General features: G+C 41.4%; 1 protein-coding gene across 2 annotated transcripts in view; it reads right to left on the bottom strand.

Annotated features, from left to right (window-relative positions):
- The window catches only part of LOC122536021 (insulin-like growth factor 2 mRNA-binding protein 1), an 88,943-nt gene that overhangs the window by 32,962 nt on the left and 28,807 nt on the right, over positions 1 to 27,174 (bottom strand). The window contains exon 1 of one of the 2 annotated variants that reach the window (XM_043668035.1): positions 21,604 to 21,813. The exons of the other annotated variant lie outside the window; for it this stretch is intronic. Within the exon in view, the coding sequence (XP_043523970.1) occupies positions 21,604 to 21,695 (92 nt within the window). The 5' untranslated portion in view covers positions 21,696 to 21,813. Of the gene's footprint in view, positions 1 to 21,603; positions 21,814 to 27,174 lie in introns of those variants that run through there. 2 annotated transcript variants of the gene reach the window in all.

Below are 27,174 nucleotides of genomic sequence, written 5' to 3'. Positions count from 1 at the left end.
GGGGGGGGGGGGGGGGGCTCCGGATTCACCGTGCCCGATTACCATTATACCGGCGGAGGCCGAAACACCAACAGGCTATACTCGAGCATAACCAGTCGTTTTTTTCGCGCGGTGGGGGGGGGGGGGGCTCGAAGCGATAGCTTTTTTTTCCGCGACTTCTTCCGACAGAATGTGCCCTTCGTGCTACGTATTTACGACTCGAAACTCCGATCGGAACGCTTTGAGGCAGACGCATCTGAGGACCAGTTGAGAGAAGATTTTCAACAACCACGAGGAAAATGAAACTTCAATTTTGACAAAATTCGACTGAATGGAAAAAGTTCTATTTTACGCGATATAAAGAGAGATTGTAAGGTTTGTTCTTGCTGAAACACGCCAAACGGAAGACACGACGATATAAGCTACTGTTACCCAATACTTGTCCCGATAAATGAAACATGCATCTTGGTTAATATTACAAAATTATATTTTTAAAGATGTGAACGTAAATAAAATATTAGAATATCACGTTTTTGTGAAACTGCATTGCTATTTCTTTTTTCTTTTTTTCGCAAGAAAAAAAGAGAAAGGAGGGAAGGGGAATTTTCGACTTTTTACGAGGGCGTACACACACAGCTGCCAGAATTCGCGTTTCATCGCTCGACAATGGAACAGAGAGGTGGCGACGACGCGATTTTTGAGCTAGCGGCGTTTTATGGTTTCCGTCAAGAAATTTCGTTACGGCCGCGCGACCTTATCGGGCGTTGCACCGACGCTGCCAGGACGAGGTCTGCCAACCTCGCGCCAAATACGCACACACACACACTATATGACGTGTGTTTTCACGTTTCAAGCAATATGATCGAGCTTGATGAACGACACAATTGCAATTTCTCTTAGTTGACGCTAGAAGACCAACCAAAGTGATCAAAATGACCAATCAATAATTTCTTATTACTTAGAAATTTTACAGACGTAGAACAATGCATTTTTTCTACTTCTTCATTTGAACGTTTCTGATGGAAATGTTAGTCGTGGGTAGTTTTCTTCATTATTGGTGCTCAGATTCTGCTCAACTGTACCAATCCAAGAATGCACGAATTTTTCTTTTACTTGTTCCTAGACATTTCATACAAGTGAAACAGTATATTATTTAATGAATTAAATAATTTTAATAATTTTAATAAATTTCAAAATATACGAAGCTTGACTATTGTATTATAGAATCTACTCCATTGTATTATAAAATTTTCCTAGTTTTTGGATTTCAACGTCTCTGATAGAAACTTCATGCTTTAATCGTCCAGCAGTGTTAACCCTCGCATAACGGTGGCTGGGTCTGCGGTGACCCGTTTGAAGTCGTACGTTGTCCGTGAGTCATACAAAGTTAGCCTGCACGGCTACGATTTGGCGATGAAAAATGGGATCATATTACATTTCCAATGAGAAGTCAAATTAGTAACGATTCAAATCGGAAGTGTATTTCAGTGCATTGTTTTCAGTATTTTTCATTAGTAGTATTCTTTAGTTTTGTAATATTTTTCATTTTTTGTGTTCTTTAGTATTTTTAGTATTTTTCATTTTTTGTATTTTTCAGTCTCTTAGTGCTTTCCATTTTTTAAAACTTAAAACTTCCAAACTTGAAACGATCGAGATGTTTTACTAGCATAGGCAATGACAACAAATACAGCGTTAAATGTAGCAATTGTCACAATTTTGTTTGTAGCAAACATAAATGCAATCTAACGAATTAGATACAACGAGAATAAATAATATTATTTATAGGTAATAAAAATAGCAAAAGGTGTTTTTATTTCCTACTATCCTATTGTTATAACAATCATAATAAAAATACAAAAAAGAAATAAAATTGAACCAGCTACTAACCATTACATATAGGCGTACATTGTTCCACTGGAACGTGTATGTATATATGTAGTCAGTAGCTTGGGTCTCGCGAGACCCGGCCACCGGCCAGTACGGCCTGTCATGCGACATTGCAGCCAAGAGGTGAAATTCACTCGAAACTAAAAAAAAAAAAACTCCGAGAAACTTCTGTCGCCTACCTACGTACCTACTGACCAGTATATATATACACATATACACGAGATGTATTGGGATGTATATTGTCGCAAGGACAAGAAAACGTTGCGAAAGCTAAGAGGTCAGCAGGTTGACTCGTTAACTTGATCGAAGCAGAAAAAAAAGAAAAAAAGAATTTTTGTAACTGAGCTCGTCGACATCGGGGAAAAAAATTGGAAACACGATTAAAAGCGCGATATGGTACGTAGGATACACGTTGCATCGAGCAGAGAATCGGTCGAACAGGCGAGGCCGCGGTAGCTGGCCGCATTGAACGTCGTCTGAATTACTCATAGTTCTCGCTCGCCAGGACGTCTCTCACATGGAAGCCGCAACGCGATCGCTCGTACACCGTGGACTTACGTGCCGCATTTCGTGATCAATAACGCGTTGTTCTTTCCTTCTTTTCTCCTCGACACATTCTAGACAACGTCAGTCCCCGCGGGACCGACGCTTACAACCATTTTAGCACACGTATCGAGTACACTTGACTTTTAATAAACCAAAAAATACACGTAAAAGAATTATAATTAATAGAACATAAAGGATACACGTCCGTCTCGAACGAAAGTTGCGAAAGTTCAAGAAACGAAGCTGTTGGACGCATCTTGGAACAACGCGCGGCAAGGAAAGAGAAGGAGAGACACAGAGAGACAGAGACAGAGATAGAGAGAGGAGAGAGAGGAGAGAGAGAGAAATATCGGCGCGCGTCTTGGCGACAACAGCGGGTGCCATCGGCGATTTTTATTCCAACGTCCGAGGCGTAGAGCCACGATTGGCTGATGAAAGGCGCGGAAGAGTATCGGTCTGTGCACAAGGATCGATAAAAAGAGTTGCAGCCGAGGCGAGCCTCGGCCCGGGGTAAACGCCCAGGGGGCCACCACACCAAGCGGGAGTAGTACACATTCAGGATCACGAGTGTTCTTCCATCAGATTAATGAATCGCAAAGTACATTCACGCACGTTATGCGCATTTGTTGGTAAAAGTCGAGGAAAAAAAAAAAAAGAAAAAAGAGACCAGAGTCAAGGACCCGGGGTACACGACACTAATCCCCTAGGATCATCGGGCCTAACGAGAACAAAATTCTCTCGCTCGTTCGAGGAAGCGAGAGTTCGACGAAACAGCTCTGAAAAAAATTATGCTTCCTCGGTCAAAACTCGCCAGCGTGTGTTGTTGCGTCGTCAACAAACACGAGGAGGTCCACGTGAGAGACACACAGTGTTTCGAGGACAGTGGAGAGAGAGAGACGACAGACGTTGAACCGATCGGGTGTAACCGAGGATATAACCTTGACCCAGGGAACAAAGGGGGACCCTCCTCCCCCGTCGTCGACGCGGCCCAGAAGGAACCGGCAAAGTTTCGAGTAAGAAACAATCGCGAAGGAGTTTCTGGTAGATAGAGGCAGGAAGAGAAAAAGCGAAACGAGGATCGATGGTGGTTGCAACCGCGACGCTGAGGGTAAATGGCACGGAGCTGGCAGCCGCGCGAGGGTGAGGTCCGCGAGGAGGGTAACCTTGACCCGGGGATGAACGACCCTCTCTCCCGTAGCACGTGGCGCCCCTTTCGTCGCTCTCCACCATATCCTCCCTCTATTCTGGACTTTCACGACTTCCATTCCAACCCTCTTACTCGCCCAACGCCCCTCCACCCCTTTCGCCCTTCCTCCGTGTGTCCTCCGTACCCTCCCCCCACTACGTCGGAGCCGGCGTCGCGCTGATTCTCCTCTTTCTCCCTGCCAACAACCTCCTACAAGCACCCTCCTACCGACTACCTCCTCCTTTCTCCTCCCTCATCTTCCACCACCTACTCCTCTCTGTCCTCTGCACACGAGCAGTGCGCTGCTGCTCTCCCTCTTCGTCCCCCACCCCCCTTTCTCTTCTTCTTCGCCCTTCAATCCCACACCACCGTCAACCCTCCTCCCAAAGGCTCCTTTTCTCTTTCCCTTTCGATACCAAACCGTTTCTCTTTGCTTTCTCTTTCTACGCACTCTCGCTCTCTGTGCAAACTTATCGCCAGCAGCATAGCACTCGGGGGCTATCCACCGGCGGCTCTCTGCTATCTACGCGACTCTCTCTCTCTTTCACTCTCTGTCCTTTTTTTCGCGTCTCTCAGCAGCGCCAGCAGACACCGGCACACTACTCCCTCTACTTTTTTTTTTCCCCCTCCCCTTTTCATTTCCACCGTCGTCCTTGTGTGTTTTCCACACAGGACGCGACGCGAGAGGTAAGAGAGGGAAATTTCAAGGCCAGGGTACAAACCGGCGAAAAAACAACGCTCCCACCTCCCCCTTTCCCCAACCCACCGCCCCGTCGGGTCAAGCTCGAACGCACGCGAGCCACAGTTTTTTTAGACGTTCGGTCGCTGAAATCTTACGAGTTCCCGGCGAGTATTTATTTAGCGATACTTCTTCGAGCGAGTTTTCGTTTTGGCAGAAAATTGTCAGGATTTACTTTGGCAGAAAGTTTTCAAGATTTAGTTCAGCACAAAAGAAAGACACGCGAAACTATAGTCAACAATAGAATGACAACTTTCCCCCCCTACTATCAAGGAAAGAAACTTTCGTCCAACGAGGCTCGTCTTACGCAAATTACGAGAAGTTTTGCTAGTAAGTTCCTTTACCAACTCTCAGTTTCTCCGATCTAACCTCTTTTTTTTTTTAGCCCAGACTGTACTTAAATACTCGAAAAAAACGGAATCGAACCGACTGGATGGCCACACGCTTAATCTCGAAAGGGAGGACGATTGGCAAAAGAGGCCGCGATTGAAAGAATCTGTTTGCTCTACTATAATGAAAGAGGACTTGATTTTGAAAGACACGCCCGATGCCTCGTCCTCCCCCGTTCCACGGCCACCATCCGCCCCGCGCGCGCTTTATCCCGTTGCAGTCACGCGAATACCGCGTACAACCGGGTTCTGCTGCTGCATCCGCGCGGCTTTTAAACTCGACAAGTGGCCCCACGTGTTGTTACGCGGCCGTGCATCGATATATCGAAATGAGAGAGTGACGTGCAACAGAGCCCACGTGACATACAGTGTGCTGGCACCAAGTTTGCCGCGAAATCTCCAAAATTTGATGTGGCACGAAATTTCTAAAATTTGGTTTGATAGAAAATAGCAAAATTTCGTTTGGTACGAAGTTCGATACAAAACTTCCAAAACGAGGTTCGGTACAAAGTTTGGTAGAAAATCTCCAAAATTACAGTTTGGCACAAAATCTCCAAAATTTGGTTTGGCACAAAGTATCCAAAATTTCATATTTCTTTCACAGACATTAACAACCGACAATCGACGGTAAAAGTACGAGTAAAAACAGGAGCCGAAGCGAATAGCAAAACGGGGAAACTAGAAGAGGCGAAAATTCAGAGAGAGCAGGTCAAAAGAGAACTATCGAAATGGCGCGACAGGTGGGAAGCGGTGATCCAAGCGCCCATCCCTTAGGATCCATCGTGTCCCACAGTCTATCGATCGATGAATCCGCGAGAGCCCCCTTTTCCTATTCCCAATGATCAATTAATCATCCGTTACAGCTGGCCGATCTTACCTCGATCGAACGAGACCAATGAAGGATCGAGTAGTCGTCACTCACCCCGTTTCATCCCTCGAAAATTGTCTCCCTCTCTCGCCTGATAAATCAACCCATCGACAATTTCGTCGTACGCGAAAATTTTCATTCGTCTCGTCAATCTGTCAATGGGTCGATCGATCGAAGAGAGCCACGCGAGGGCGACACGAGCTTATCCGAAAAATTCCGAGGTGAACGTGTCCTTACCTGAAACAAAGAAAGAAAAGACGAATCGTTAGGAACGTTGGTCGAGCTTCGAGACACGAGAGAAGCAACAAAAAAAAAAAAAAAGATGCTCGCGCGCGAGCGTTGAACACACGTACGCGGGATTAGCAGAGTGTGGCAGAGTGCGATGGTTCGTCGGAACCGACCGAACACACCGATCGATTCGGCGAGACTACGAAAGTTTGTACTACGTAAAGTGATTACACGGCTGCCCGATTCGCGCCTACGAAAATTGACGGCGTGTACACTGATAACGAAGATGGGCCCGTCATTTCGTGCCAGTCCGGGGGCGCGCGCGAACGCGCGTGCCTCTCTCCCCCTTTTCTCTCGTATGTTCAAACATTTTCACGCGGGGGAATCCACATCGCGTAATAAAAGCCCCCCCCCCCCGCCCTCGGCGCACCACTTTTATCTTTGCACCCTTTACTATCGATTTTCTTTACTATCGATTCTCCCCATCGAGAATCAAACGTGATCGATACGTGCACAGACAGCTTGACAAAACTACGCGAAAGGCGGTTTACCCCGGGAACAGAACCGCTGAAATTTTTTCTACCGACCCTCGGTAAAAACGACTTTAACCTCTTGCGTTGAAATGACGTGCCACGCAAGTCGAGAATTTTTTGTCCCTAATTGCAACATTTTCTCAGGTTTCAAGTATGTTTAAGTGTGACGCAGGCAAAACAAATGATAAGTTTATCACTTCTTAATAATTTCTCTCCAGTGACATCACCGACGAGTTCAAAAGAAAAGGAAAGCGACGGATTATTGTATACGGTTCGGTCACTCGTTATGGTCCGCGAATCAGTTGCCAGCGCAAGGGAGTTTAAGCAAAAATCCACAAACAAATGACGTTTAAACAAATGATTTTTTTGCAAAATGGTACACGCAATTTCGTCAATTTACAAAAAAATTGTATCTTCCGAGATATTTAACAAAATCTGTTAAATACGGACTCAACTTTGAGGTTAGTTTTCACCCCCTTATCTCTTGGACTGGAATGACGTGCCACGCACGTCGAGAATTTTTTGTCCCAAAATTGCAACATGTTCTCAGCTTTAAGTATATTTAAGTATAACCCAGGCGAAACGAATAATCATTTCTATCCAATAATATATACCGATGAATTCAAAAAGAACATGAATTATTGTATACGGTTTTCATCACTCGTTATGGTCCGCGAATCAGTTACTAGCGCAAGAAAAGTTAAGTCCAAACCGAACGAATAGTTTCCTCCGTTCTCATCCCGTCGCCATCTATTAGGTCAGGTTTCTGTCATTGAAAATGGCGGAATATTGTACCTAACCTCTTGTCCTACGACAGTAAACATTATAAAAATAGACTATCCCCATTTTCTCCGACGTAACTCTGTCGGTACGTTCTATGAGCGAAAATGAGAAAAAAATTTTTCGTTGACGAACTACAAAGAAAATTCGAAATAACCTTGGCCTTCAAGATCAGCAGATCTCGCGTCATTGGATGTTTATTTGCGAAGAGTATTAATCACACGAAAGTTAATTAAACGTAATGCGTGAAATTAAAAGTTAATGCGGCAAGAATTAGTAACAGTAGCAAGAAATTTACAATGCGTTTAAATGAAACGAGAGAAAATTAAGTAGAAATTTGAAATGTAGTAAATTCAATCGGTTGTACAGCCAAGACTGTACTGTATTCATAAAAATGAACAACACTTTGAAATGAAACTAACAATAAGATAGTAACTATTCGTCAACTCGTATTTCGAATTTTCATTGCAGTTCCTCAACGGGCATACACTTATGTGACATTTTTTTCTTAGTTTCACTCACAGAATTTATCAACAAAGTTATGTTATCGGGAAGAGTAGAGACACCCAGTATATAATTTGTATCTATTGATCTAATTTAATGAATTAAAATTGAAAGTTCAAATTCACATTCCGTACGACTTTTTCAATTTCGAAACCATGTTTTATATAATTATGGTAATTAATAATTATATAATAGTTATTAATAATTATATAATAATTATTAATGCCACTGCTCGATATTATAACTTATATTTAAATATCGACATGGTTAAATTTGATCGTAACCAAATTCGGTATCTGTGTCGCGAAGTCTTCTCTATTATGCACGTCAACCGAATTTGGAGAAACTGGCAGGTACGAGAGTTAAAAAGCAAAATCGGCCGTCGTAGTATCTTTAACGAGATCGACATTCAACAACTTTGGCAGCCGTATCTTCTAACGAGATACAACCTCGATCGACGTTCACTTTTGACCTACATTTCGACGAACGATTTACCCGTTTTTCCCTTCCTCTCCCTAGTCGCCCCACTCCCCTCTCCATGTCTCGAACTATTTCGATTAGCTATTCCATCGTTATGTTATTTTATAGTCAAAGAGAATTCCAATCATTTCTAATTCTTTGTCAAAATTATACTGCACTAGACTGTATGAAATACAACGTGGGCCAAAAGTCATTTCCTACTAAAATAAATTCGTAATTCTTTTATTATAAATATTTAAAAAAAATTAAGTTCCTTTTATATTTTGATGTTTTATTAAAAAAAAAGAAAAATAAAAATATAGGTGGAAAGATATTTTTGGTCCACCCTATATTATATTATATTATATTCATATTCTATGCCTACGTATTTAGTGAATGTTTGAGATGACAGTTGCGTGTAACGTGATATTCGTTAGAGTCAGAATTATCATTATACTTTTTACAAAAGATTGTACAATTTCATTCGTTCAATTATTCTAACATTTTCTGGCGAGCAAGCACGCAAAGCCTACCGTGAAAGTGTTTATACATATCCCACACCATTCGCCAAGCCGAGTTACAACTTCCGGGATTCCTGGCACTTTCGTGGAATTCGTTCAATTTCCTCCAAAGTTCAGAGCAGAAGCGTAACGGAAGCTCGAGCAATTTGCGATTGATCATTTTTCGTATCGTACGAAATTGAAAATGGATTTCACGACAGCAACTATACGAGGAAAGTCTGCCGGGTCGAAATACGACCCGTTACACGTGGAGGTTACGCGCTCGAGACGGCGAGGAGATGAAGGTGTTTGCGCGCTGGGCATCTGGGCAAGAGCGAGGCTTGCTTCTAGGAAAGCCACACCGGGGCTCTCTCTGCGGTCGAATTATTTATGGCGATGCGAAATTAAAGAGTTTCGCCCCGTTTGAAGAGCAGAGGCGATCTCGGGCCCTCCGATTCCGGCGACCTTGGCTGCTGCTGCTGCTTCGACTCACGCCGTACTTCTATCCCTCCTCTTCCCCCCCGCCCCGCCCGCCTACGTCTACACAGCGAGCTATCGTAGACCAAACACCTGTTTTCTACGTCGAAAGATCCTCTGTTTCTCCACTTAACGATTGGAAAGAGACGAAATCGTAAGAAATTGTTCATTAAATCGACGAATTTCGCGGATTTTACAACGCCTGAGTCAAATGATCGGTTGGAAAATGTGTTTAAAATTCTGCGTTTCAAGTTTTCACTCCCTCCGCTCCTTTCGTTCAATTGATTTTCGTCAGACAAACGAAAATACGTAATTCCTTCTCTCCCTTGCTATCTGAAATTCGCTTATTTCGTGCACTGTTTCCTGTATTAAATTGTTTCCCTCGGTAGAAAATTATTTCCTGAAATCCATTCCCAATAATATGTACGCGATATATATATGTTTATTCCCAATGTATTAGCGACGCCCGTAAGTAATATCGTTTCTCCTGAATAAACATTGCCATCTAGTGACGATAATTTAACTTGTAACATAACCTATATTCTAGCGAAATTGACATTCAGCGTGCTATTACATATATTAACAGTTTCATATTTTACAGTTATTACATTATACGGTATTAACTGTTGAATAAAATTTCGTACAGTATCAAACATGGACATTACCCATGGGTACCCTTAATATATATACTTATCCCTGCCGTAACCGGTTATGCAGCCGATTATGAAATAATTATGGTCGGTTACACGGTAGGGATACGTACATACATGTAAAGTGTCTCGATCGAGATATCCTTCCACGATCGCCTCTCCTCTCAGATCCTCTCGAACGACTCTTCCTAACGAGCCCCGGATACGAGAGCCACGCGTTTCTGTCCGAGTGTAGATGGTCGTCGCGTGTCGATGTTAGTAGCTCCTGGCGAAATGGAAGGACGAACGAAGGAGCGAGCGAGATCTCGTCTATGAAATCGGGAACGAAGAGGAGAGACTCCCCCTCCACTCAGAGGGAGTACGGCCCTCGGATGAGGGGGGGAGAGAGAGAGAGAGAGAGAGAGAGAGAGAGAGAGAGAGAGAGAGAGAGAGAGAGAGAGAGAGAGAGAGAGAGAGAGAGAGAGACAACGAAGAGGCAAGCTCAAGCGCAACGAAAGAGAGAGAAACGAACGTGCGTACATGTGTGTGGACGCGCGCGCGTGTTGTATGTGTGTGGGTGTGTGTACCTGTCAGAAAGAAGGAAAGAGAGAGAGGGAGAGAGATAGAACCCCTTCTCTACTCCCTCCGACCTTCGCCATCTCCTCTGCCGCTTCCTCTTCCTTCTCCTCTCTGTCACCCCTCGTTTCCGTCCCTTCCTTCTCACAGGCAGAAAGTAATCAATACTTTGGGAAGGTGCGTGGGCGAAGCGTACGCCTGTAGGTCGCGGCATCGTCCAAGTTTCGTACAAATTTTACGGGAAACTGCCACCGATTCTCGCGGGGGGCAAAAACACCGACTTTGTCCACGGACAGGGCAGAAAGGAGCGTCTTAAACACTGTACAGGCCGGCGATATTTCGCGCGGCCACGAGCGATTGGCCGCCACTTTTTTGTGACAGTGGCGTAGAACAAGGATAGAAATTAAAGCGACTTCATTGTATCACTAGATTTGCATACTAGATAATGAAAACAACACTTTTAAACACATACGCGTATTTGGTAATCTTCTTTCAGATGGCAGGATTCAAAACATCTTCCTAAACACGAGGGTACCTTGCAAAATTTTTCCCTCAGAAGGGCAAAGTAAAGTAGCAAAATATACTATATATTCCTTTGTCAGAGAAGATACTTCGGATGGTCAGAAAGAAATATACCAAACACATTTCTTTTAAAATGTTGCGATAAACATCCCCTTTCATGATGCCAAATAGGTTTACGAGAGCTAAAGTTTCTGGCGATGTATAATACCAAGGGTCATTATTTCATATATAAACTAAAATGGCAAGTGTAAAAATTCTGCTATTTTCGTTTCTATGTAAAAAGCATCGTTAGAGTGTGTACAGAATTTTCAATATCTGCTTCTATGACGATACTTATATACATGTCTCTGTATAATGTTGACATTAGAACTACAAGAATGGTCAAAACGACCGACTGATAATTTCTATTAGATATTTTATAGCTATGAAACAGTGCATTCCTGGAGATTCGAATGATTAACTTATAACTTTCTATTGGAAATTTTATACACTTTGATGACAGCATATTTTTTGATACTCGAGTGATTTTTAATAAAACATATTGAATGAAAGCTTGTGTTACTGCAGTTACAACACTATTATTTGATCTTTCTTGAATTTCCTGGTGACACATTTTTACAAGGCCTAGAATACTTTTTATAAACAAACTTTCTCTTTCCAAACGAAAACCTAACCTCAAATTTTTAACTCTTTGCTCTCGAAAACATTTTTTGTATCATCTACATTTTGGATCAACAATTTATTGAAGTAATAGAGAGTGAAGTATAAAATGCATTGGAAATAATCATCCTGTTTAAATGTTTAAATTTAGCATGAAATTATGTTGATTGTATTTCTTCAATATGCGACTTCGTTTAAAGCAATCATCAAGTATAGAATACTTCCTCCGTCATTTCATAAACTTACGTAAGGAGCAGTAAAAAGTTTAGTTCCTCGTTTTATTATATTATTCATTATTATATTAATCATTTTATTACTCCCCGTTATATTATATTATAGTATATTTTGAAATATTATTGTTCCTCATTATGTTATAACATATGATACGACAACATACATTTGTTATAATTGTCAGCAATTACAAAAAATTTTATGACAGCCAAATTTAAGTATTGTGTCCCCTTACAGGGAACAATCGAGTGTGAAAGAGTTAATATACTTTTCTTGAAACCTACAGGAGGAGATACAATCCTATCAGGCTGAGGCAAGGATCAAGAATCCCTCTCCTATCTACACCAGCAGAGGAGGAGGAGCTAGGCGACACGCCGTGCCCCTGTTTCTCCAAACAGTTCAGAACCACCACCAGCGATAAAACAAATCGAGATTCAAGCCATTCGATCCTCGGCCAAGGACATCGTCGTCCTTGAAACAGACAAACGTGGCGAGAGAAATCTCGCGAGCGATATAACGAAGGACAAAAGTTTAAAAATCACCAAGTCCCCAACCCCTTACTTCGTAACGTGGCGCCGCCGCCGACTTCATTTCCCGGATCGGGCGACAGCCGCGGCGAGAACCGCGAAAAATCCATTAAACGTAAAATTGAATCTGAATCCGAAGCGCAGAAAAGGATATAATAGCTGCGCGCGCGTACTTGCCGCGAAATAAGCGTTGCCGCGGGCACCGGCGCGGGAAGGGAAAAAACCGCGAGATAAATGACAACTGTTTCCTGCATCGCGATCCTCTCTCCTCGGATCCGATCCTCTACCCAATTCTCCTTTCAATCTCTTTTTACGCGGTCGACGCTGCGTCGATTATATAGTTTTAATCGAATTTAGGGAACACGGGGGGGCGGGGGTGAGGGGGGCTGACACGGGAAAAAAAAACGGTGTCTCTGAGCGTCCGGTAGATTAATTAAACACGTTGAATGCCGCACACTGATGCATGTTGCCAAGACTTGCCAAAACAAATCCGTTACTATGCGATTAGACGTTACGTTGCGATATTATCCACGACAGACAACTTGCAAACGGATTCTTCGAGTCCAAGGTTATTTGAAAGTCACACCAAACATATCTGAACAAGCTACGAGCGATGGAATGTTTGCTGCAAAGGAAATGCCAATGACCTTGAAAGAGTACACACTAAAAAATAATATCAGGAACGATTTTCGTACTATCGCTAATAAAGAAGACTACTCAGGTTTAGCATCATTTTCGTGGAACACTAACTATTCCTACTGCAATCGGTCAAACTTTCTTACGAAAGGAATCTATTTACAATTGTTAATTTAATGCAGAAAACAATGCGCAAAATATCTTTCGAATATTAAAGAAAAAGGTTGAATTTTCATTTCTTTTTTTGTTTTAACGAACGAAACAATGCAGAGTTTTAAATTAAATTTTTAAACTGGTCGTTTGACCAGATGTTGGTGTTAAATCTACACTACTGAGCCGGTTCGACGCTTCTTCCGCGTTCATTTGCTCCGAAGAAGGGGAAGACGCGGCGGTGAGTGGCCCACGTTGATATTGTTAGGAGGAATAGAGTCTGAGATACAAGTCGTTTCAAGATACTTTTACCAGGGACCAAAATATCTCACGAGTCGGACTCGGTAGGAGTCCTATCCTACCCTAAACGCGGTAGGAAGGACCCGCAATTAGTATAATATAGTATTACAGCACATTTATGAACATATTTCGGAGTGGAAATCTTGTCTTTGAATAGAAATTCTGCAAAACTGTACACTATAATTGTATAATAGCATAGCACAGTATATTATAATTGTGTAATTGTATAAAATAGTTTGTTATAATTGTGTAATTGTATAAAATAGTTTATGTTATAATTGCATAATTGTGTGTAGTAAAACTGTATAATAAAACTATATAGTATAATTGTGTGTAGTAAAACTGTAGAGCAAAACTGTATAAAAATATAATAAGATTGCATGGTAAAACTGTACAGTAAAACTGTGGAGCAAAACTGTATAAAAATATAATAAGATTGCATGGTAAAACTATAGCAAAACTGTACAATGAAACTGTACAGTAAAATTTTTAGTTACACGTGACAGTTATACGTGTTTTACGAGGAACAACGACGAAGCCCGAGATCAAGATTAAGATCAAGGCGAAAGCGAAGACGACGGGGAGCTCCATTAACGAAAAGCTCGAGTCCCGCCACGGCACAATGCGCGGGACGGTGCATTATGAAATTTAATTAAAATTTCGTACGGCTCCCCCCTCCCTTCCTCTTTCTCCGCTCTCCTACGCCTTTGTCACTACCCCTCCCCCGCCGCGCCCGATCTCATCAACCCTCCTTTCCAGCTATTATTTCATCGAGTGCCTCTCGATTTGTTTCCCACAATCCTCTCTCTCTCTCTCTCTCTCTCTCTCTCTCTCTCTCTCTCTCTCTCTCTCTCATTCTCTTTCTCTCGTTATTCCCTCCTCTTCACAAGGCATTCGCAATTCTCGGCTTCAAATATGAAAAGATATAAAACACGCGTTTTTGGATCGATTGGCCGTAATGCCGATTTTGAAGCGATTTTCGACGGGTAAACTAATCGCGCATGCGCAAAACGAACGCGAGGCCCGAGAGGTCGGGAGGCGGTTACGTTGAATAAGTAATACTCTGGCCGACACGACCACCCCCTCCCTCCCACCCGCCAAGTCAGACACGAGATATTGGGTTCGCGTGATCTTCGTTCACGATTACGAGAAACGAGAAACAAAGAATCGGCCGACCGGCCGGGCCTTGCGTGTCAGAAAAAACTACGTGCATCCCGCGCGTCGCGTACGTCGCTGACAAATATCACTTGACACGGGCACTCCGGCTTCTACCGTTCCATTTCCTTCCTTGCTTCATCTATTTGCAAACAATTACGCAAGATACGACATAATTTACAAATTACGAAAATTACACGCTGCTGAATATAGCAATATTTTTGTATAGCAATATCCTTGATTGACTGTCTAACACATATGCATATTTAGATCGCATATTTTCGAGATAATTAAATTATTAAAATAAATCAATCAACCCTGATACAACAGGCACAAATTAAATTTCACTTGTTTATTTTTTGAAAAATTCATTTTCATTACTCTAAACAATAATTTTATTAACTTCTATATTGTTACTATAATATATTTTTATTATAAAACTTTTAATTATATTAATATTTTAAGTTTTATAATAAAAATATAATTAATTAATAATTTATTATATATTTTATTTAAATTATATTTAATTATATAATATTTTAAAAGTTTTATAATAAAAATATAATTAATAATTTAATATTGTATAATATTTTATATAAAATATTTAATTATATAATTGTATATATATATATATATATATATATAAATAAATTTATATTTATAAATAGCGATAACGATACGATATGTCCGTAGTAATAGCGGTCGAGACGGTTGATTAGAACAGCTTTCTAATTAATTTCCGCGATAAATTCGTATACTGTAATCTCTGAATTAACGCGCGAACGCGTTATCACAGGTGAATAATGAAAAATAATAACACCCGCTGAAGATCTTAATCTCATAATCTCGTGGTTACAAGTTACGGTTTCTTTATGGAAAGAGAAAGTAAATTGTAAATCTTTTTACTATGAAATTTCAATTCGAAGTACAAATTTAAACATACGCATTGCTATATAAAAATCATATATAATATTACAAGTGAGAGTAGTCTCTACTGATGACGATTTACAAATGCTTGTTTCATTAATATACGATGCAAATTTCCTCTGTCGTCAAATCAAAAAAATCCAGCGATATCCATTTCAATTAGTGTCGTAAGCGTAGTTGCAGAATAAAAATATTAAATATGAACATTGGAACACCTTGACAAACCAGTTATTTCAAAATCGAATAACAAATAAAGATCCTGGTAAATAGCAATTAATTTGTTTCACAAAATACCAAATAAATCATTTAATTGGAAATAAACTGATTTAATTTTTATACGTAATACTTAACAACATTATTTTATTATATTTTATAATTATAATTATTTCATTATGATAGTACAACAGTTATTTACATGTAGTATGTTATATATTTATATATTTTTTATATATAGTATAATTGTTATACTATATATAGTATAATTATTATACTTTTATATATAGTATAATTATGATACTATAATAGTTATTTTACAAGTAGATTATTTCTGAAACGACTTTGACAATGACTCGAAATGACTTAGATACAAAACTATTATACTGTACTATATATTATATAGTATAGTAATTACAGAGTATAAAATATATACTGTAACTACTATACTATAAAATATATAATTTACTTTAGTATAATATATAGTATAGTAAATTATATAAATATATAATTTACTTTAGTTACTTTACAAATAGATTATCTCTGAAATAACCTTGAGAAGCAAATTCAAAAACAACATCGTAAATGATTTGAAAATTTTTCCAAACACCCGAGAGGTGTCCAACTGGAAAAATTAGCCGCACGAACTTTCGTCGTTTGGCCTCGTCGAGAGGTGAGATAAAAGGGGAGACGACCATTAACACCGAAAGAAACTGCTGACTCTGGGTTTAGGGGGCACAGCTTCTTCGCGGAGTCGTTTTGCTTCGTTCTCGGAACGATACCTGGTGACGAAAGAAGAAACGAAGCGGCTGCCGATCATTCCTCTTGCTTTTTTTCTTTTCTTTCTTTTTTTCACTTCGCGAGCTGTGCTTGAAACGAAAGAGACAGGGAGCCAGCGAGCGAGCGAGAGAGAGAGAAAGAGAGAAAGCGCGAACAACGAGCTGACCCGCGAGAATTCCGCAATTATCACCGTGGCATTCGTCAGCGAATGCCAGGCCTCTTCGAGCGAAGTTGGCCGAATGAATTTTCCACGATTTGACGTAGAAACGCGTCACGTGTTACGTAAGTGACGCAAGCTCGAACGATCGTGTAATTCTTTGGAAAATAATAATCGCATCGATCACATCGATCGGGGAGAGGGGAGGCACAACACTATTTAAAGGAGCGCCATGCTCCAATTTTCGAATTAACCGATTTCGCTTCCTGCTCCTCTTGCAAACCCCCCAGGGATCGATAATCCGCTTCAATTTTGCAGTGAACATTTCAGAATCGTCGTGAGTTAAAAATAAAAGAAAGAACGAAAAATTGTTCTTAAAATTATTTATAATTATTTCCTTTTTCTATCGAATATCAGATACGCGTGTATTTAGAAATTTGGCAAATCGCGGGGTTCTTCGTTTGGTCGATAAATCAAGTCTGACAAATACACTTGATTTTCATTGATATAAAAAGTACACGTAAAAAAACTATAATTTATATAGCATAAAAAATATGTAACAAAAAAATAACGGCGCTCGTCTCGAACGTGTTAAAGCGCGGACCGTTTAAAATCCGTTGTAACCGTGTAAACAAAACGTTGTCGAACACGTCTCGCGTGTAAGATGTCGTGACGTTACCGGTGATTCGATACCGGTATATCAACACGTATGCTAATGAGCACGTATACGCGTGGCAGTGAGAAGGCTGGTTTGCAAATGGCGGCCGTCCACCCTGTGTGGAATCCGCCAGCCATTTCTACGCTACGATTTCTTGGTTCTCGACTTCTCCTCGCTTCTGGCACAAGAGCCAAGAGTTCGAGCCGATTTCCCGAAGACGGAAATTCGTTTCGACGCGATCACCCGATAATTTTTTAACACCGAACCTATCTCAACCTATATCAACGACCATTATGAAAATTTCCTTTAGAATTTCAACGTTATGCACTGCCATTTTTTGACCTCGAGACTTACACTTTTCTTGTAGCATACGGGGTACTTTTCGATACTGATTTCTTTCCTTGTTGTTTTGATCTCTGAGGAAAATATGTAGTCTAACCTAAACCTAACCTAAACCGCACGAACGGTTATTTGACCCGTTAAACGATTTATATATATATATATATATATATATATTTGTAGTAGTGTGAAACATCACGAAAACTCACTTCTGAAACTAAACATCGTTACGAGTGAAAGTTAATGCAAGTGTGGCATGAAAAATTTAGGCGAAAACGTGATGAAAATGATACACGATCTAAAGGAGCGATAATGATGACGTAGATTTACACTTTCTTTCCTGTAAAAGCGAAAAATGACCCAACGTGTTTACTTCTCCCGGTTCCAATGTGCCACGATCTTCGTCAACGTCTTATTTACTACCTAACCTAAACAGCGCGCATACATCGTATCTATGGAACAAAAAAATGCAATATTTTCTCAGTTTTAAGTATATTGAAACATAACACAGGCAAAACAAATAATAAATTATTATTTCTTAATCATTTCTATCCAGTGATATGCTAATGAATTCAGAAATAAAGACAAATTATTGTATACGGTTCGGTCACTCGTTACGGTCCGCGAACCAGTTACTAGCGCAAGAGGTTAAAGTTAAATACGGCAGATCCAAACAGCGAGCTCTGAAAATCCACAAGATTCTTCGTTTGTTGTCGATTTTTAAAGGACTTTAGTTCTTGAGTAGCGATTATTCGACGAATATTCATATGAATTATGCGAAATAACGAAATAAGGTTAGGTGCATTTCTATCGCTAGAATCTTTGAGATCATCGAATATATCTCTTTTGAGATGTTTTCTTTCTTATGAGCGAAGCATCGAAACGTTTCAAAAACAGACGCGGACTTTATGCGAGTAGGAAAAGAGACGACTGACAATGCAAAACTTGGGTCAAAAAGATGGAATAACACTGTACGGACGCGTGGTTGAGCGTGATTCAAGGACTTGAAACTCAGGTAGAGAAAAGTATTAAGGAACTAATTTCAACCTTCCTAGAAATCGGCTCGGGCCTTTCGAAACACAATCAAAACCGACGCAGATGTAGCCTCAACAATGCGGACAAGATATACCTGGAGCCTTTTGTTCGAGATTTCCCGAACGGAAATTTTATGAAACGGACAAATGAAAGCCTGGAGAAATCGATGGACGAAATCGTCCCTCAAATGCTATTCTTACCTGTCTATAGTTGACATATGGGAACAGGACAAAGGGAGGAAAAACCTTTTTCGAAAACTACCGTTACTAGCCAAAGATTGAAAGATGCAACTTCAAAATGAAGAATACAGAGTGAAATATCACGAGTGGCGAAAAATAGTTTCGTAAATTCGATTTTACAATTGTAAATTCATATTTATAATTACATAGAAATTTACCTTTCGCGTTATTCAACCCGAATATTTACCACACCGAGTTTAAACGAAAATGTATACTCGAATGAAACGCGAAGGTCAAATCGCGTTCGAGTAAACTCGATCCCCATCCTCGTCCGAGTTTTCCGTTGAAATTTCGCACGTACAGACACCTACGTTACCGATGTGGAAAAGTTTAACGCGCGTTTCCACCGAAAGATAGAGCCACGCACAACGCTCGCGCGCGTTTCGTACGTGCACGCATTACCGTTTATCAAAATGTCGAACGTTCCTTTTTTTTTTCTTTTTCATTTACTTCTACGCGTCGATCTATTCGCCGATTCGACTATTACTGAACATTTATTTCTATTGTAGAAAATTACTTCAACAATCGTGTCAAGAAATATATAGTTGAATAAGTAAACCAAAAAAAGAAATCGATGGAACGATCAATGGCCTGATGATAATAAATACGGCGAGTAAACTCGTAATTATGCAAATGCATAGGCATCACTGGCGACGATGAAAGTTACACGAGGTAGAAAAGTGATAGAAGTACGCAAGAGGCGGAGAATCTCTCCTCTTTCTCTATCATTCTATCTCTAGATAGTTTCAACTAGATGAAATTGAATATCTGAACGTTAATTTGAAATTTCAAGTATTCGCAAAGATATGTTGAACACGACGTTTTAAATTGTTTAAAAAAAAAAAAGAAGAAAAAGAAATTACCTAAATATTTTCAATTTCAGTTTTATTTACGAGGCTAACCTAAACCTCGTCCTCGCGCTATCCCAGCTACCTTTGTGTGTCGTATTATTTTGACATTGTTGCGTTGACCCCGCGTACGTGTGTAACATGGCATTAGTTACGCGACCCCGTGTGCCACGGAAATAGAACGAGAAAAAAAAAAAATCAATCAGTTTTCCACGAGACGGCTATGCCATATATATTCTAAAGGCCTATTTATGATCTTTGAAAAAAAGACGCTGTAGATTCCGGTATATATAATTGACTGTAACGATGTTTCCCCGTCTAGTGTGAAATATTTTCACCGGAGGGCCACGATCTCTATTTTTACGCCAATGGTACGTTGGCATTACCGTGACACGTAAACGTCTATCTACACACGAGTGTGCCCACGTGGATATATATTTTTCGACTTTTATCGCGCCTCGTTCCAGTGAATCACTATTATAACATCATTCCGTTTCATTTCGTGAATCGGATCCCGCCATTCACTTGCTCTCGCAAATTTCGGCCCACTCGCAATTTCCTTGGTCATTCACATGGAAAGAGCACCGAAAACACGGGAAACAAAATTGCCATGATCGGGAATTAATTACACCAGCCGAGACGCGCTCCCGGCAAGCGTTGAACTTTCATTTCCCGTCTTGTCGACGCCGAAACCAGCCGAATTTCAGGGACGATCGCGAAGCTCGTGCCACGTGCGATATCAAGGCCACGGCCGGCCAGTATGCCAAAGACGAAAAAACAAAAGTACGATGATTATGCAACGCGTAACCAGGAAATTGCAACAAGCAAGACAGAGATGAACGAACTATCTTTGATAGGGATCAGAGCAAGACAAAGAATCGGACACGTTTGCACTTCTCCATTAATTCGAAGCTCATTGCTTCGCTCTCTATTTAATCGCTCTCGACGCCAATGTGCCTAGAAGGAGAACTCTGGTTGAACAGCCTCTAATGTCACGAGAGATTTCACGGAATGAATCAGCTATTGCAAAAGTTTCTACTCCGATAAAATTAACGGGGCCACGGAATTTCCTGACTGTTTTTTTTTTTCTCCAAATCTTGACAGAGATCTACGTTTTTCTTATTTTCGTTTATGGCCTGTAACGAACTGATCGATGTAATTTTTCATACATGTCACGCGCGGGAGCGGACTGTATATGCCGGAAGTCAATGTTCTAAGTTCAGTTAGTCAATCGGATTGCGATAGGTGAAACAAAGAGCCAGAGGCCACGGAGATTTTCATGGGACAATCTTCTACGAAAAAAAAAAAAGAAAAAAACAGAAATTGGACGTTACGTAATTTAATTACGAAAGCGTTCAAGACGATTTAAAAATCTTATGTAACAGAGACAGGGAGCGGAATAGGTGAAGAATTGTTCGCATCAGAAAAATGTGGAGAACAATGTCCATGTAAAACCGTTGATACTTCATCGCCTTTCAAAAGTTACTTTCGTTTCCATGCTCGCGTGTGTGTGTGAAATGTTTGTAGACGATTTGTTGACACGGAGAACCGTTATAGGTAAGTTCTAACGTGTTTGTTATTATCAACTTACTCTCGAAGACAAGTTAATAACCGGCGTAATACGCAAAGTCGTCGATACTCGCTCCCTATAATACCGAATGACAATATCTTCAAAATGGTACGCGACATTTCGTATTAGATTACTGTTTTTCATTATGTTCTTTTTTTTTTTTTCTTTAACAATTTAGGCGGTAACAGTTTTGTACAGTTGGATAGAAAGGAAGAAGTAAATGGCGAATCAGAAGAAGAAAAAGAAAAGGCGCGAAATATTTGGACACGCGGCTCGATCGGACGAAAAAAAAAAAAAAGTATCGACGTGTTTCTAACCTCAACGGAAACCCGATACAAAAGATTCGTATCGTAATAGAGGAAGAAGCCTAATTTACCTGTTGGCGTCGTCGTTCTTCTCGTCGACCTCCAAATGCTCCATTTCCTTTTGGATTTCCCCCCCACCTTCCGGAAACTTTTCCAGGGACATGTCTCCTTCTTCTGTTAAACGTTCGTCCTCAATTTTCACACAACAACACGAACGACCTATGTACAACAATAATCGCGACGCGGTTTTCAGCACTGTTCTTGATATAATATATATATTGAATTATATATTATGTATATATATATATAAATTTATATATATAAATTTTCTTCTCTCTTTTTTAAATATCTTTTAATACAGCTTTTCGCCGTTAGCTGCCGCTAATCGACTGAGGTAGAACACTGGCACTAAACACTGGCTGATTTCTCGTTCGCACGACCGAACGACCGCGAATGAAAGAGAGGAGAGCAGGAAAAAGGATGAAAATAGGACGCACGGCCGACGAAGACACCACGTATAGCAATAGAACTCTTTCCTTCGGTTCCTTCGTACAGTAGCGTCCTCTCTCGCTTTCTTAATTTCGTATTTTCTTCACGCGTGTTCCTCTTCCCTCTTTCTTCGTTCCTCGGACCACGCACACTGTGTTCCGTATCTTTCGTTGAACACACTGGCTCTCTTGGGGTCTTCCCTTTACGCTCCTTCTTCTTCTGCTTCTTCGTCACGATAATGGCACACGACAACCACGCGTGGACACGCGATGTAACAGCGCCGATTATCCTCGTAGGAGGACGTGTCAAACAAAAAGAAAAAAAACCGAATATCGGTAAAAGGATGATTCCAGGTACGATTTTGACTGCTCGCCAACAACTTCTTTAGAAGAGGAAAAATAAGGGAGACAACAGTTCCTTCTCGTTCCTCACTACTTGTCACACCGACTGTCGAAGGGAAACTTCTCGTGCGGGTGTACGTAGTTTCCACCTTGCCTCTTTGCTCTACGATTTTCTACCACCATACACCTTCCCCTCTTACCACCACTTCCTCCTTCTCGCTGCCGCACGTTGCCAGCTCTCACTCTCTCTCTCTCTCTCTCTCTCTCTTTCCTTCTCCCTTTCTCTTTCTCTGGCCAACAGAGAAATCCCTCCACGTATCGAAAACGCGCCGAGCACTTTTACCAACTAAACGGAGGAGACAGCCGAGAGCTCGTACGTGATTGGTCGTTCAAAACGATTCCGGGACCGTACGTTATCCGGTTCTTGCTACTACTTTTCCTCTCCCTCGCTCTTATTCTCTGTCCGTCTGTCTCTCTCGGGAAAGGAGAAAATGATGACGAGTTTGATAACGATGACGACACGAAAAGAAGACGAGGAAGGCGAAGCCGGAGGAAGTAGAATCGTGAGCGCCGGTTTCGCGCGATGACACAACGGGTTAGAAACGTCGGTAAGGAGAGAGAGAAAAAAAAAAACGATACGTCCTCACGGAATTACGTTGGTCCTCTCTCTTTGTACGTAACACTTATACACATGTGCATATGTATAGGTACATACCGTGCGTGCAAATATATGTATATATACACATATACTTGCGTCTCAGGGAGAAGCACGTGGATTAATCGGTCGTGTGGCTCTCTAAGATGGTGTACGACCGGCGCGGTTTTGCCCGACCGAATACAAAGTGACACGACACCCGGTTTCCGTTCAGTGCGACTGCGTTTTCAGTATATTCGTAAATGATACTGGCCTTAACTTCGCACACGTACGTGTGGGTGCGCCCTCTCTCTGTTCTCCGATTACTCTCCTCCTCTTTCTCTCTCTCTCTCTCTCTCTCTCTCTTTCTCTATCTCTCCCTTTTTTCCCTCTTTCTCTCCTCTCGTTCTCGCCTCTTCTGCCCTTTCTCCGTTTCTTGCTGCCGGAAAGAATTTCGATCAGCGCCGGTCGCGATCACGACAAACGTGCGACGATCAATGGGGCATAAATGCGAGTCGGGGACACAGGGAGATCCTCTCTCTCGTCCCGAGTTCCACGCACAACCTATTCGGGGAAAGCGCGGACGATAAATACCGAGAATCCGGGTGTCGAATACAGAAGGAGAAGAAACACACACACGACCAACGAACAGCGTGCTTCACGCTGACGGCAGTTATATTAGCCGGGATATCTAACGAGAACGCGCGCTGAGTATACTGATATTATTTTTATAACAACGCGGTGCGCGGCCGTCCTAGGCCGCGCCCAATATACCCCCACCCTTCGCCGGGTTCACTCCCCTCCACCAACTATTCCTCCCTCTCCTGGTCAAGGGGAAGCTTCGCTGCCTCGTCCCCACCAAAGACACAGGCCGTCGTACCGGCGCGGCGTGTGAGCCTCCAGAGGAGGGTGAATAGGAAAAGGTTCTCCTTGACTATCCTGCGTGGGTATATATCAAAGCCGGGACATTTTCTTCGCGCCAATGTCATCTTGTTTCTGGTTATTTTCTCGGCGTCCTGTCCACGATGCAACATTACTCTTCCCCTTTTCGATTAACGGGGAAAATTACGACATGTTGGTTTCATTCAATTATCAAACGTGCATCATTACGCGAGCCTGTCTCGTAATGTAACGCGATTGGCGCACCACGTTGCCCGTATACAGAGCCGCCATCTGATGGACGCCGGTAAACACTAGAAGTTGTTTTTTCATCTCTCGCTCCATTATCTTCCTACTTAATTTACGGGGCGCTCGCACCGAGACAAGAAACCTGGTAAAGGCTATCGGGCAAAGGTGAAAATCCAGCCAAGTCGTGGCTAACGATTTTTCCTCGATTTTTCCTCTCTCAGCCTCAGATACGCTGAATTATCTATACCACCGTTGTGAATAGAAATTTTCGTCAATGAACGATCGTACGTAACGTTGATATTTAAAAGGAACAAAGTGGAATGATGAATCATGGTTCGAAAACGTCGGGAAATGGAGTTTCCCGATACGTCGTGGCGTCGGCTCGGCAAACAACTAAGAAATGTAGCGCTTCACCCTTGGGCTCTACAACGCACGTCAAGAGTACTTCTCTGATCAAGCTGTAAGCCAAAAAGGGGGAAGACTATGAGTGGCCAAGTGCCTACGCAACGTCCTAAAAGACACACCGCTCCCGTCGTTAGATTTTACGCGCGTTATTCGACCCACGATTTTATGAACAGAATAACACACAAGTACACCTTTGTTTCATCGACGAACGCAGCAAGTCGAAAGTAGGAAAAGGCCGAGATCTCCGTCGAAATAGGGATTCCCGGGTTCTCTCTTGCTCGCTCTCTCTCTCTCTCTCTCTCTCTCTCTCTTTCTCTCTCTATCTTCTCCGTGGAACCACCGGGATTGATTTCGTTACGGAGGTCTCTCTTTGTTCGGCCAGGTAGAAAACAAGGATTCGCCTTTCTTTCGTGAATGCCCTGCAGGTATATGGGTGCAGAGGCCGACTACTATACGGATATTCCTGGCTTTTCTGCGCTCACGTTTCATCGTCATTATCTACGGCAATGACGAGGGTGTTATCCTTGAACTAGATTTATTATTCACAGAAACCCCGGGCCCCTGGATGGCACTTGAATTTCCGATGCGTTCAAACGCCTGCCATAATTGCGTTTCGTTATGCTCTTTCAGGACCGAAGGCAATCCTCTCCTACGCCTTCCCCCCCCCCCTCCCCACCACCACCCACGCTGAAATACCCTTTGTGCATCGTATACTTTAATTTCCTACGATAGGTTAGGTTGTAACGCGGCCGTTTGAAACTGAAATCGAAATGGAAACCAATACCGGAGGCGCTCTGTTTCTCAACGATTGTCGATATTAAACGTCGTATTTCGAGTAATTTTGCCGTCCAACGACGTTTTTCGTACACGCTCGCGTGCACTTTTCCTCCCGGAGGCTTGGCCTCCATCGACTAATTCGTTAAAATGATCAATCGATTATCCCCTTCATCGAGCACAAGTCCACAACATCCAGCTTCCTGGAACCGTCTTCTGTGCCCTGCGACTTGTTACTCCCTTTACCAGGCGACAGAAATCGTCACGCCGACGATTTGTTAATCGTGATTGACACGAATCGAGCCAACGAACGAAATGTACGCGGTGCTTGAGGGCACTTTTTCTCTTCTTTTTAACTCTGATTGTCCGCGAGAATTCGATGTAAAATGTATTGCACGCGTGTGCGTAGAACACGGGGAGGAGGGGGGAGGAGGGGGAACAGGATAGAATTCAGTGCCCACGGATGAAAGTGTAAACTCGACACAGGGCGAGCCGCGCAGGGCGGTTCTTTGTTCCTACCGATAATGACCACGGCTGTTGGGGTAGGTTAAGCCCAGCGTTCAAAGATAATTAACAGTTGGCAACCCATCGGCTGGCAAATATATCGGCTACGAGCGAAGCGTGGCGAAAACGCAGCGCGTGGGAGACGATTTTCAGGCGCGCGTGAAAACGAACGTACCCTTGCCTTGCGTGACCTTGACTTGTTGCGACAGCGTAGTTGAGAAATATACTTCACAGTTTCACAGAAACAAAACGAGACTTTCATTCCGGGAACTTATAGATGCAGGAAATAATTAAAATAACAGCTCGTGCTTGCTGCAGTGCACTATTTTCTGCCTGTGGGCCATTTGTACAGGGCGGGCCGAAAATCATTCCCTACCAAAATAAATCCGTAACTTTTTTTTATGTGTTTATATTTATATTTTACATATTATGTATTATGTGTTTAACCTCCTCTTGCGTTGATTGCGGACCATAACGAGTGACCAAACCACATACAATAATTCGTCTTCTTTTTGTATTCATCGGTATATTGTTGGATTTCGTGTAATGGAGTCAACACGCTTATAATTCAGAAGAGTTTATTCCCTTACAGTCGTGGTCGTGTATGAAATAGAATGGTTTACAATGATTCAGAATGTCTTAGAATATGATGAATGTCTAATGCTGTTGAATATGATGCAGAATGATTTAGAATGTTTGATGCTTTTAATGATATAGAATGTCTCTATAATGATATAGAATGTTTTATGCTCTCGAATGTCTCTAAAGCATGTTCTTATATATATTTGGTTGTTATCGTCAGGTGGAAGGGGAAGGGGCATAGATGACCAACTATTGGATCAATTGCCCTTATAGACTAACTATTCACAGTTCACTTTTATGTGGACTGTTACTAGCTCATTGTCAGTATTTGCATAGATTCAATATTGTCCTGGTTGGTCATCCAACAATATTACTGGATAGAAATTACTTAAGAAGTAATAAATTTATTATTTGCTTTGCCTGGATTATATTTCAGTATACTTAAAACTGAGAGAATATTGCAATTTTGTTACTTATATATTTTGCCTGGATTATATTTCGGTATACTTAAAACTGAAGAATATTTCAGTATACTTAAAACCGAAGAATATTCAGTATACTTAAAACTGAAGAATATTCCAGTACACTTAAAACTGAAGAATATATTTCAGTATACTTAAAACTGAAGAATATTGCAATTTTGTTACTTATATGTTTTTCCTGGATTATATTTCAGTACACTTAAAACTGAGAGAATATTGCAATTTTGTTACTTATATGTTTTGCCTGGATTATATTTCGGTATACTTAAAACTGAAGAATATTTCAGTATACTTAAAACCGAA

Source organism: Frieseomelitta varia, unplaced genomic scaffold (genome assembly GCF_011392965.1).
Source record: "Frieseomelitta varia isolate USP_RPSP 00005682 unplaced genomic scaffold, Fvar_1.2 scaffold_792, whole genome shotgun sequence".
Taxonomy (NCBI): Eukaryota; Metazoa; Arthropoda; class Insecta; order Hymenoptera; family Apidae; genus Frieseomelitta; species Frieseomelitta varia.
The sequence above is the reverse complement of the archived record's forward strand: the minus strand, read 5'-3'. Positions and strand labels throughout refer to the sequence as shown.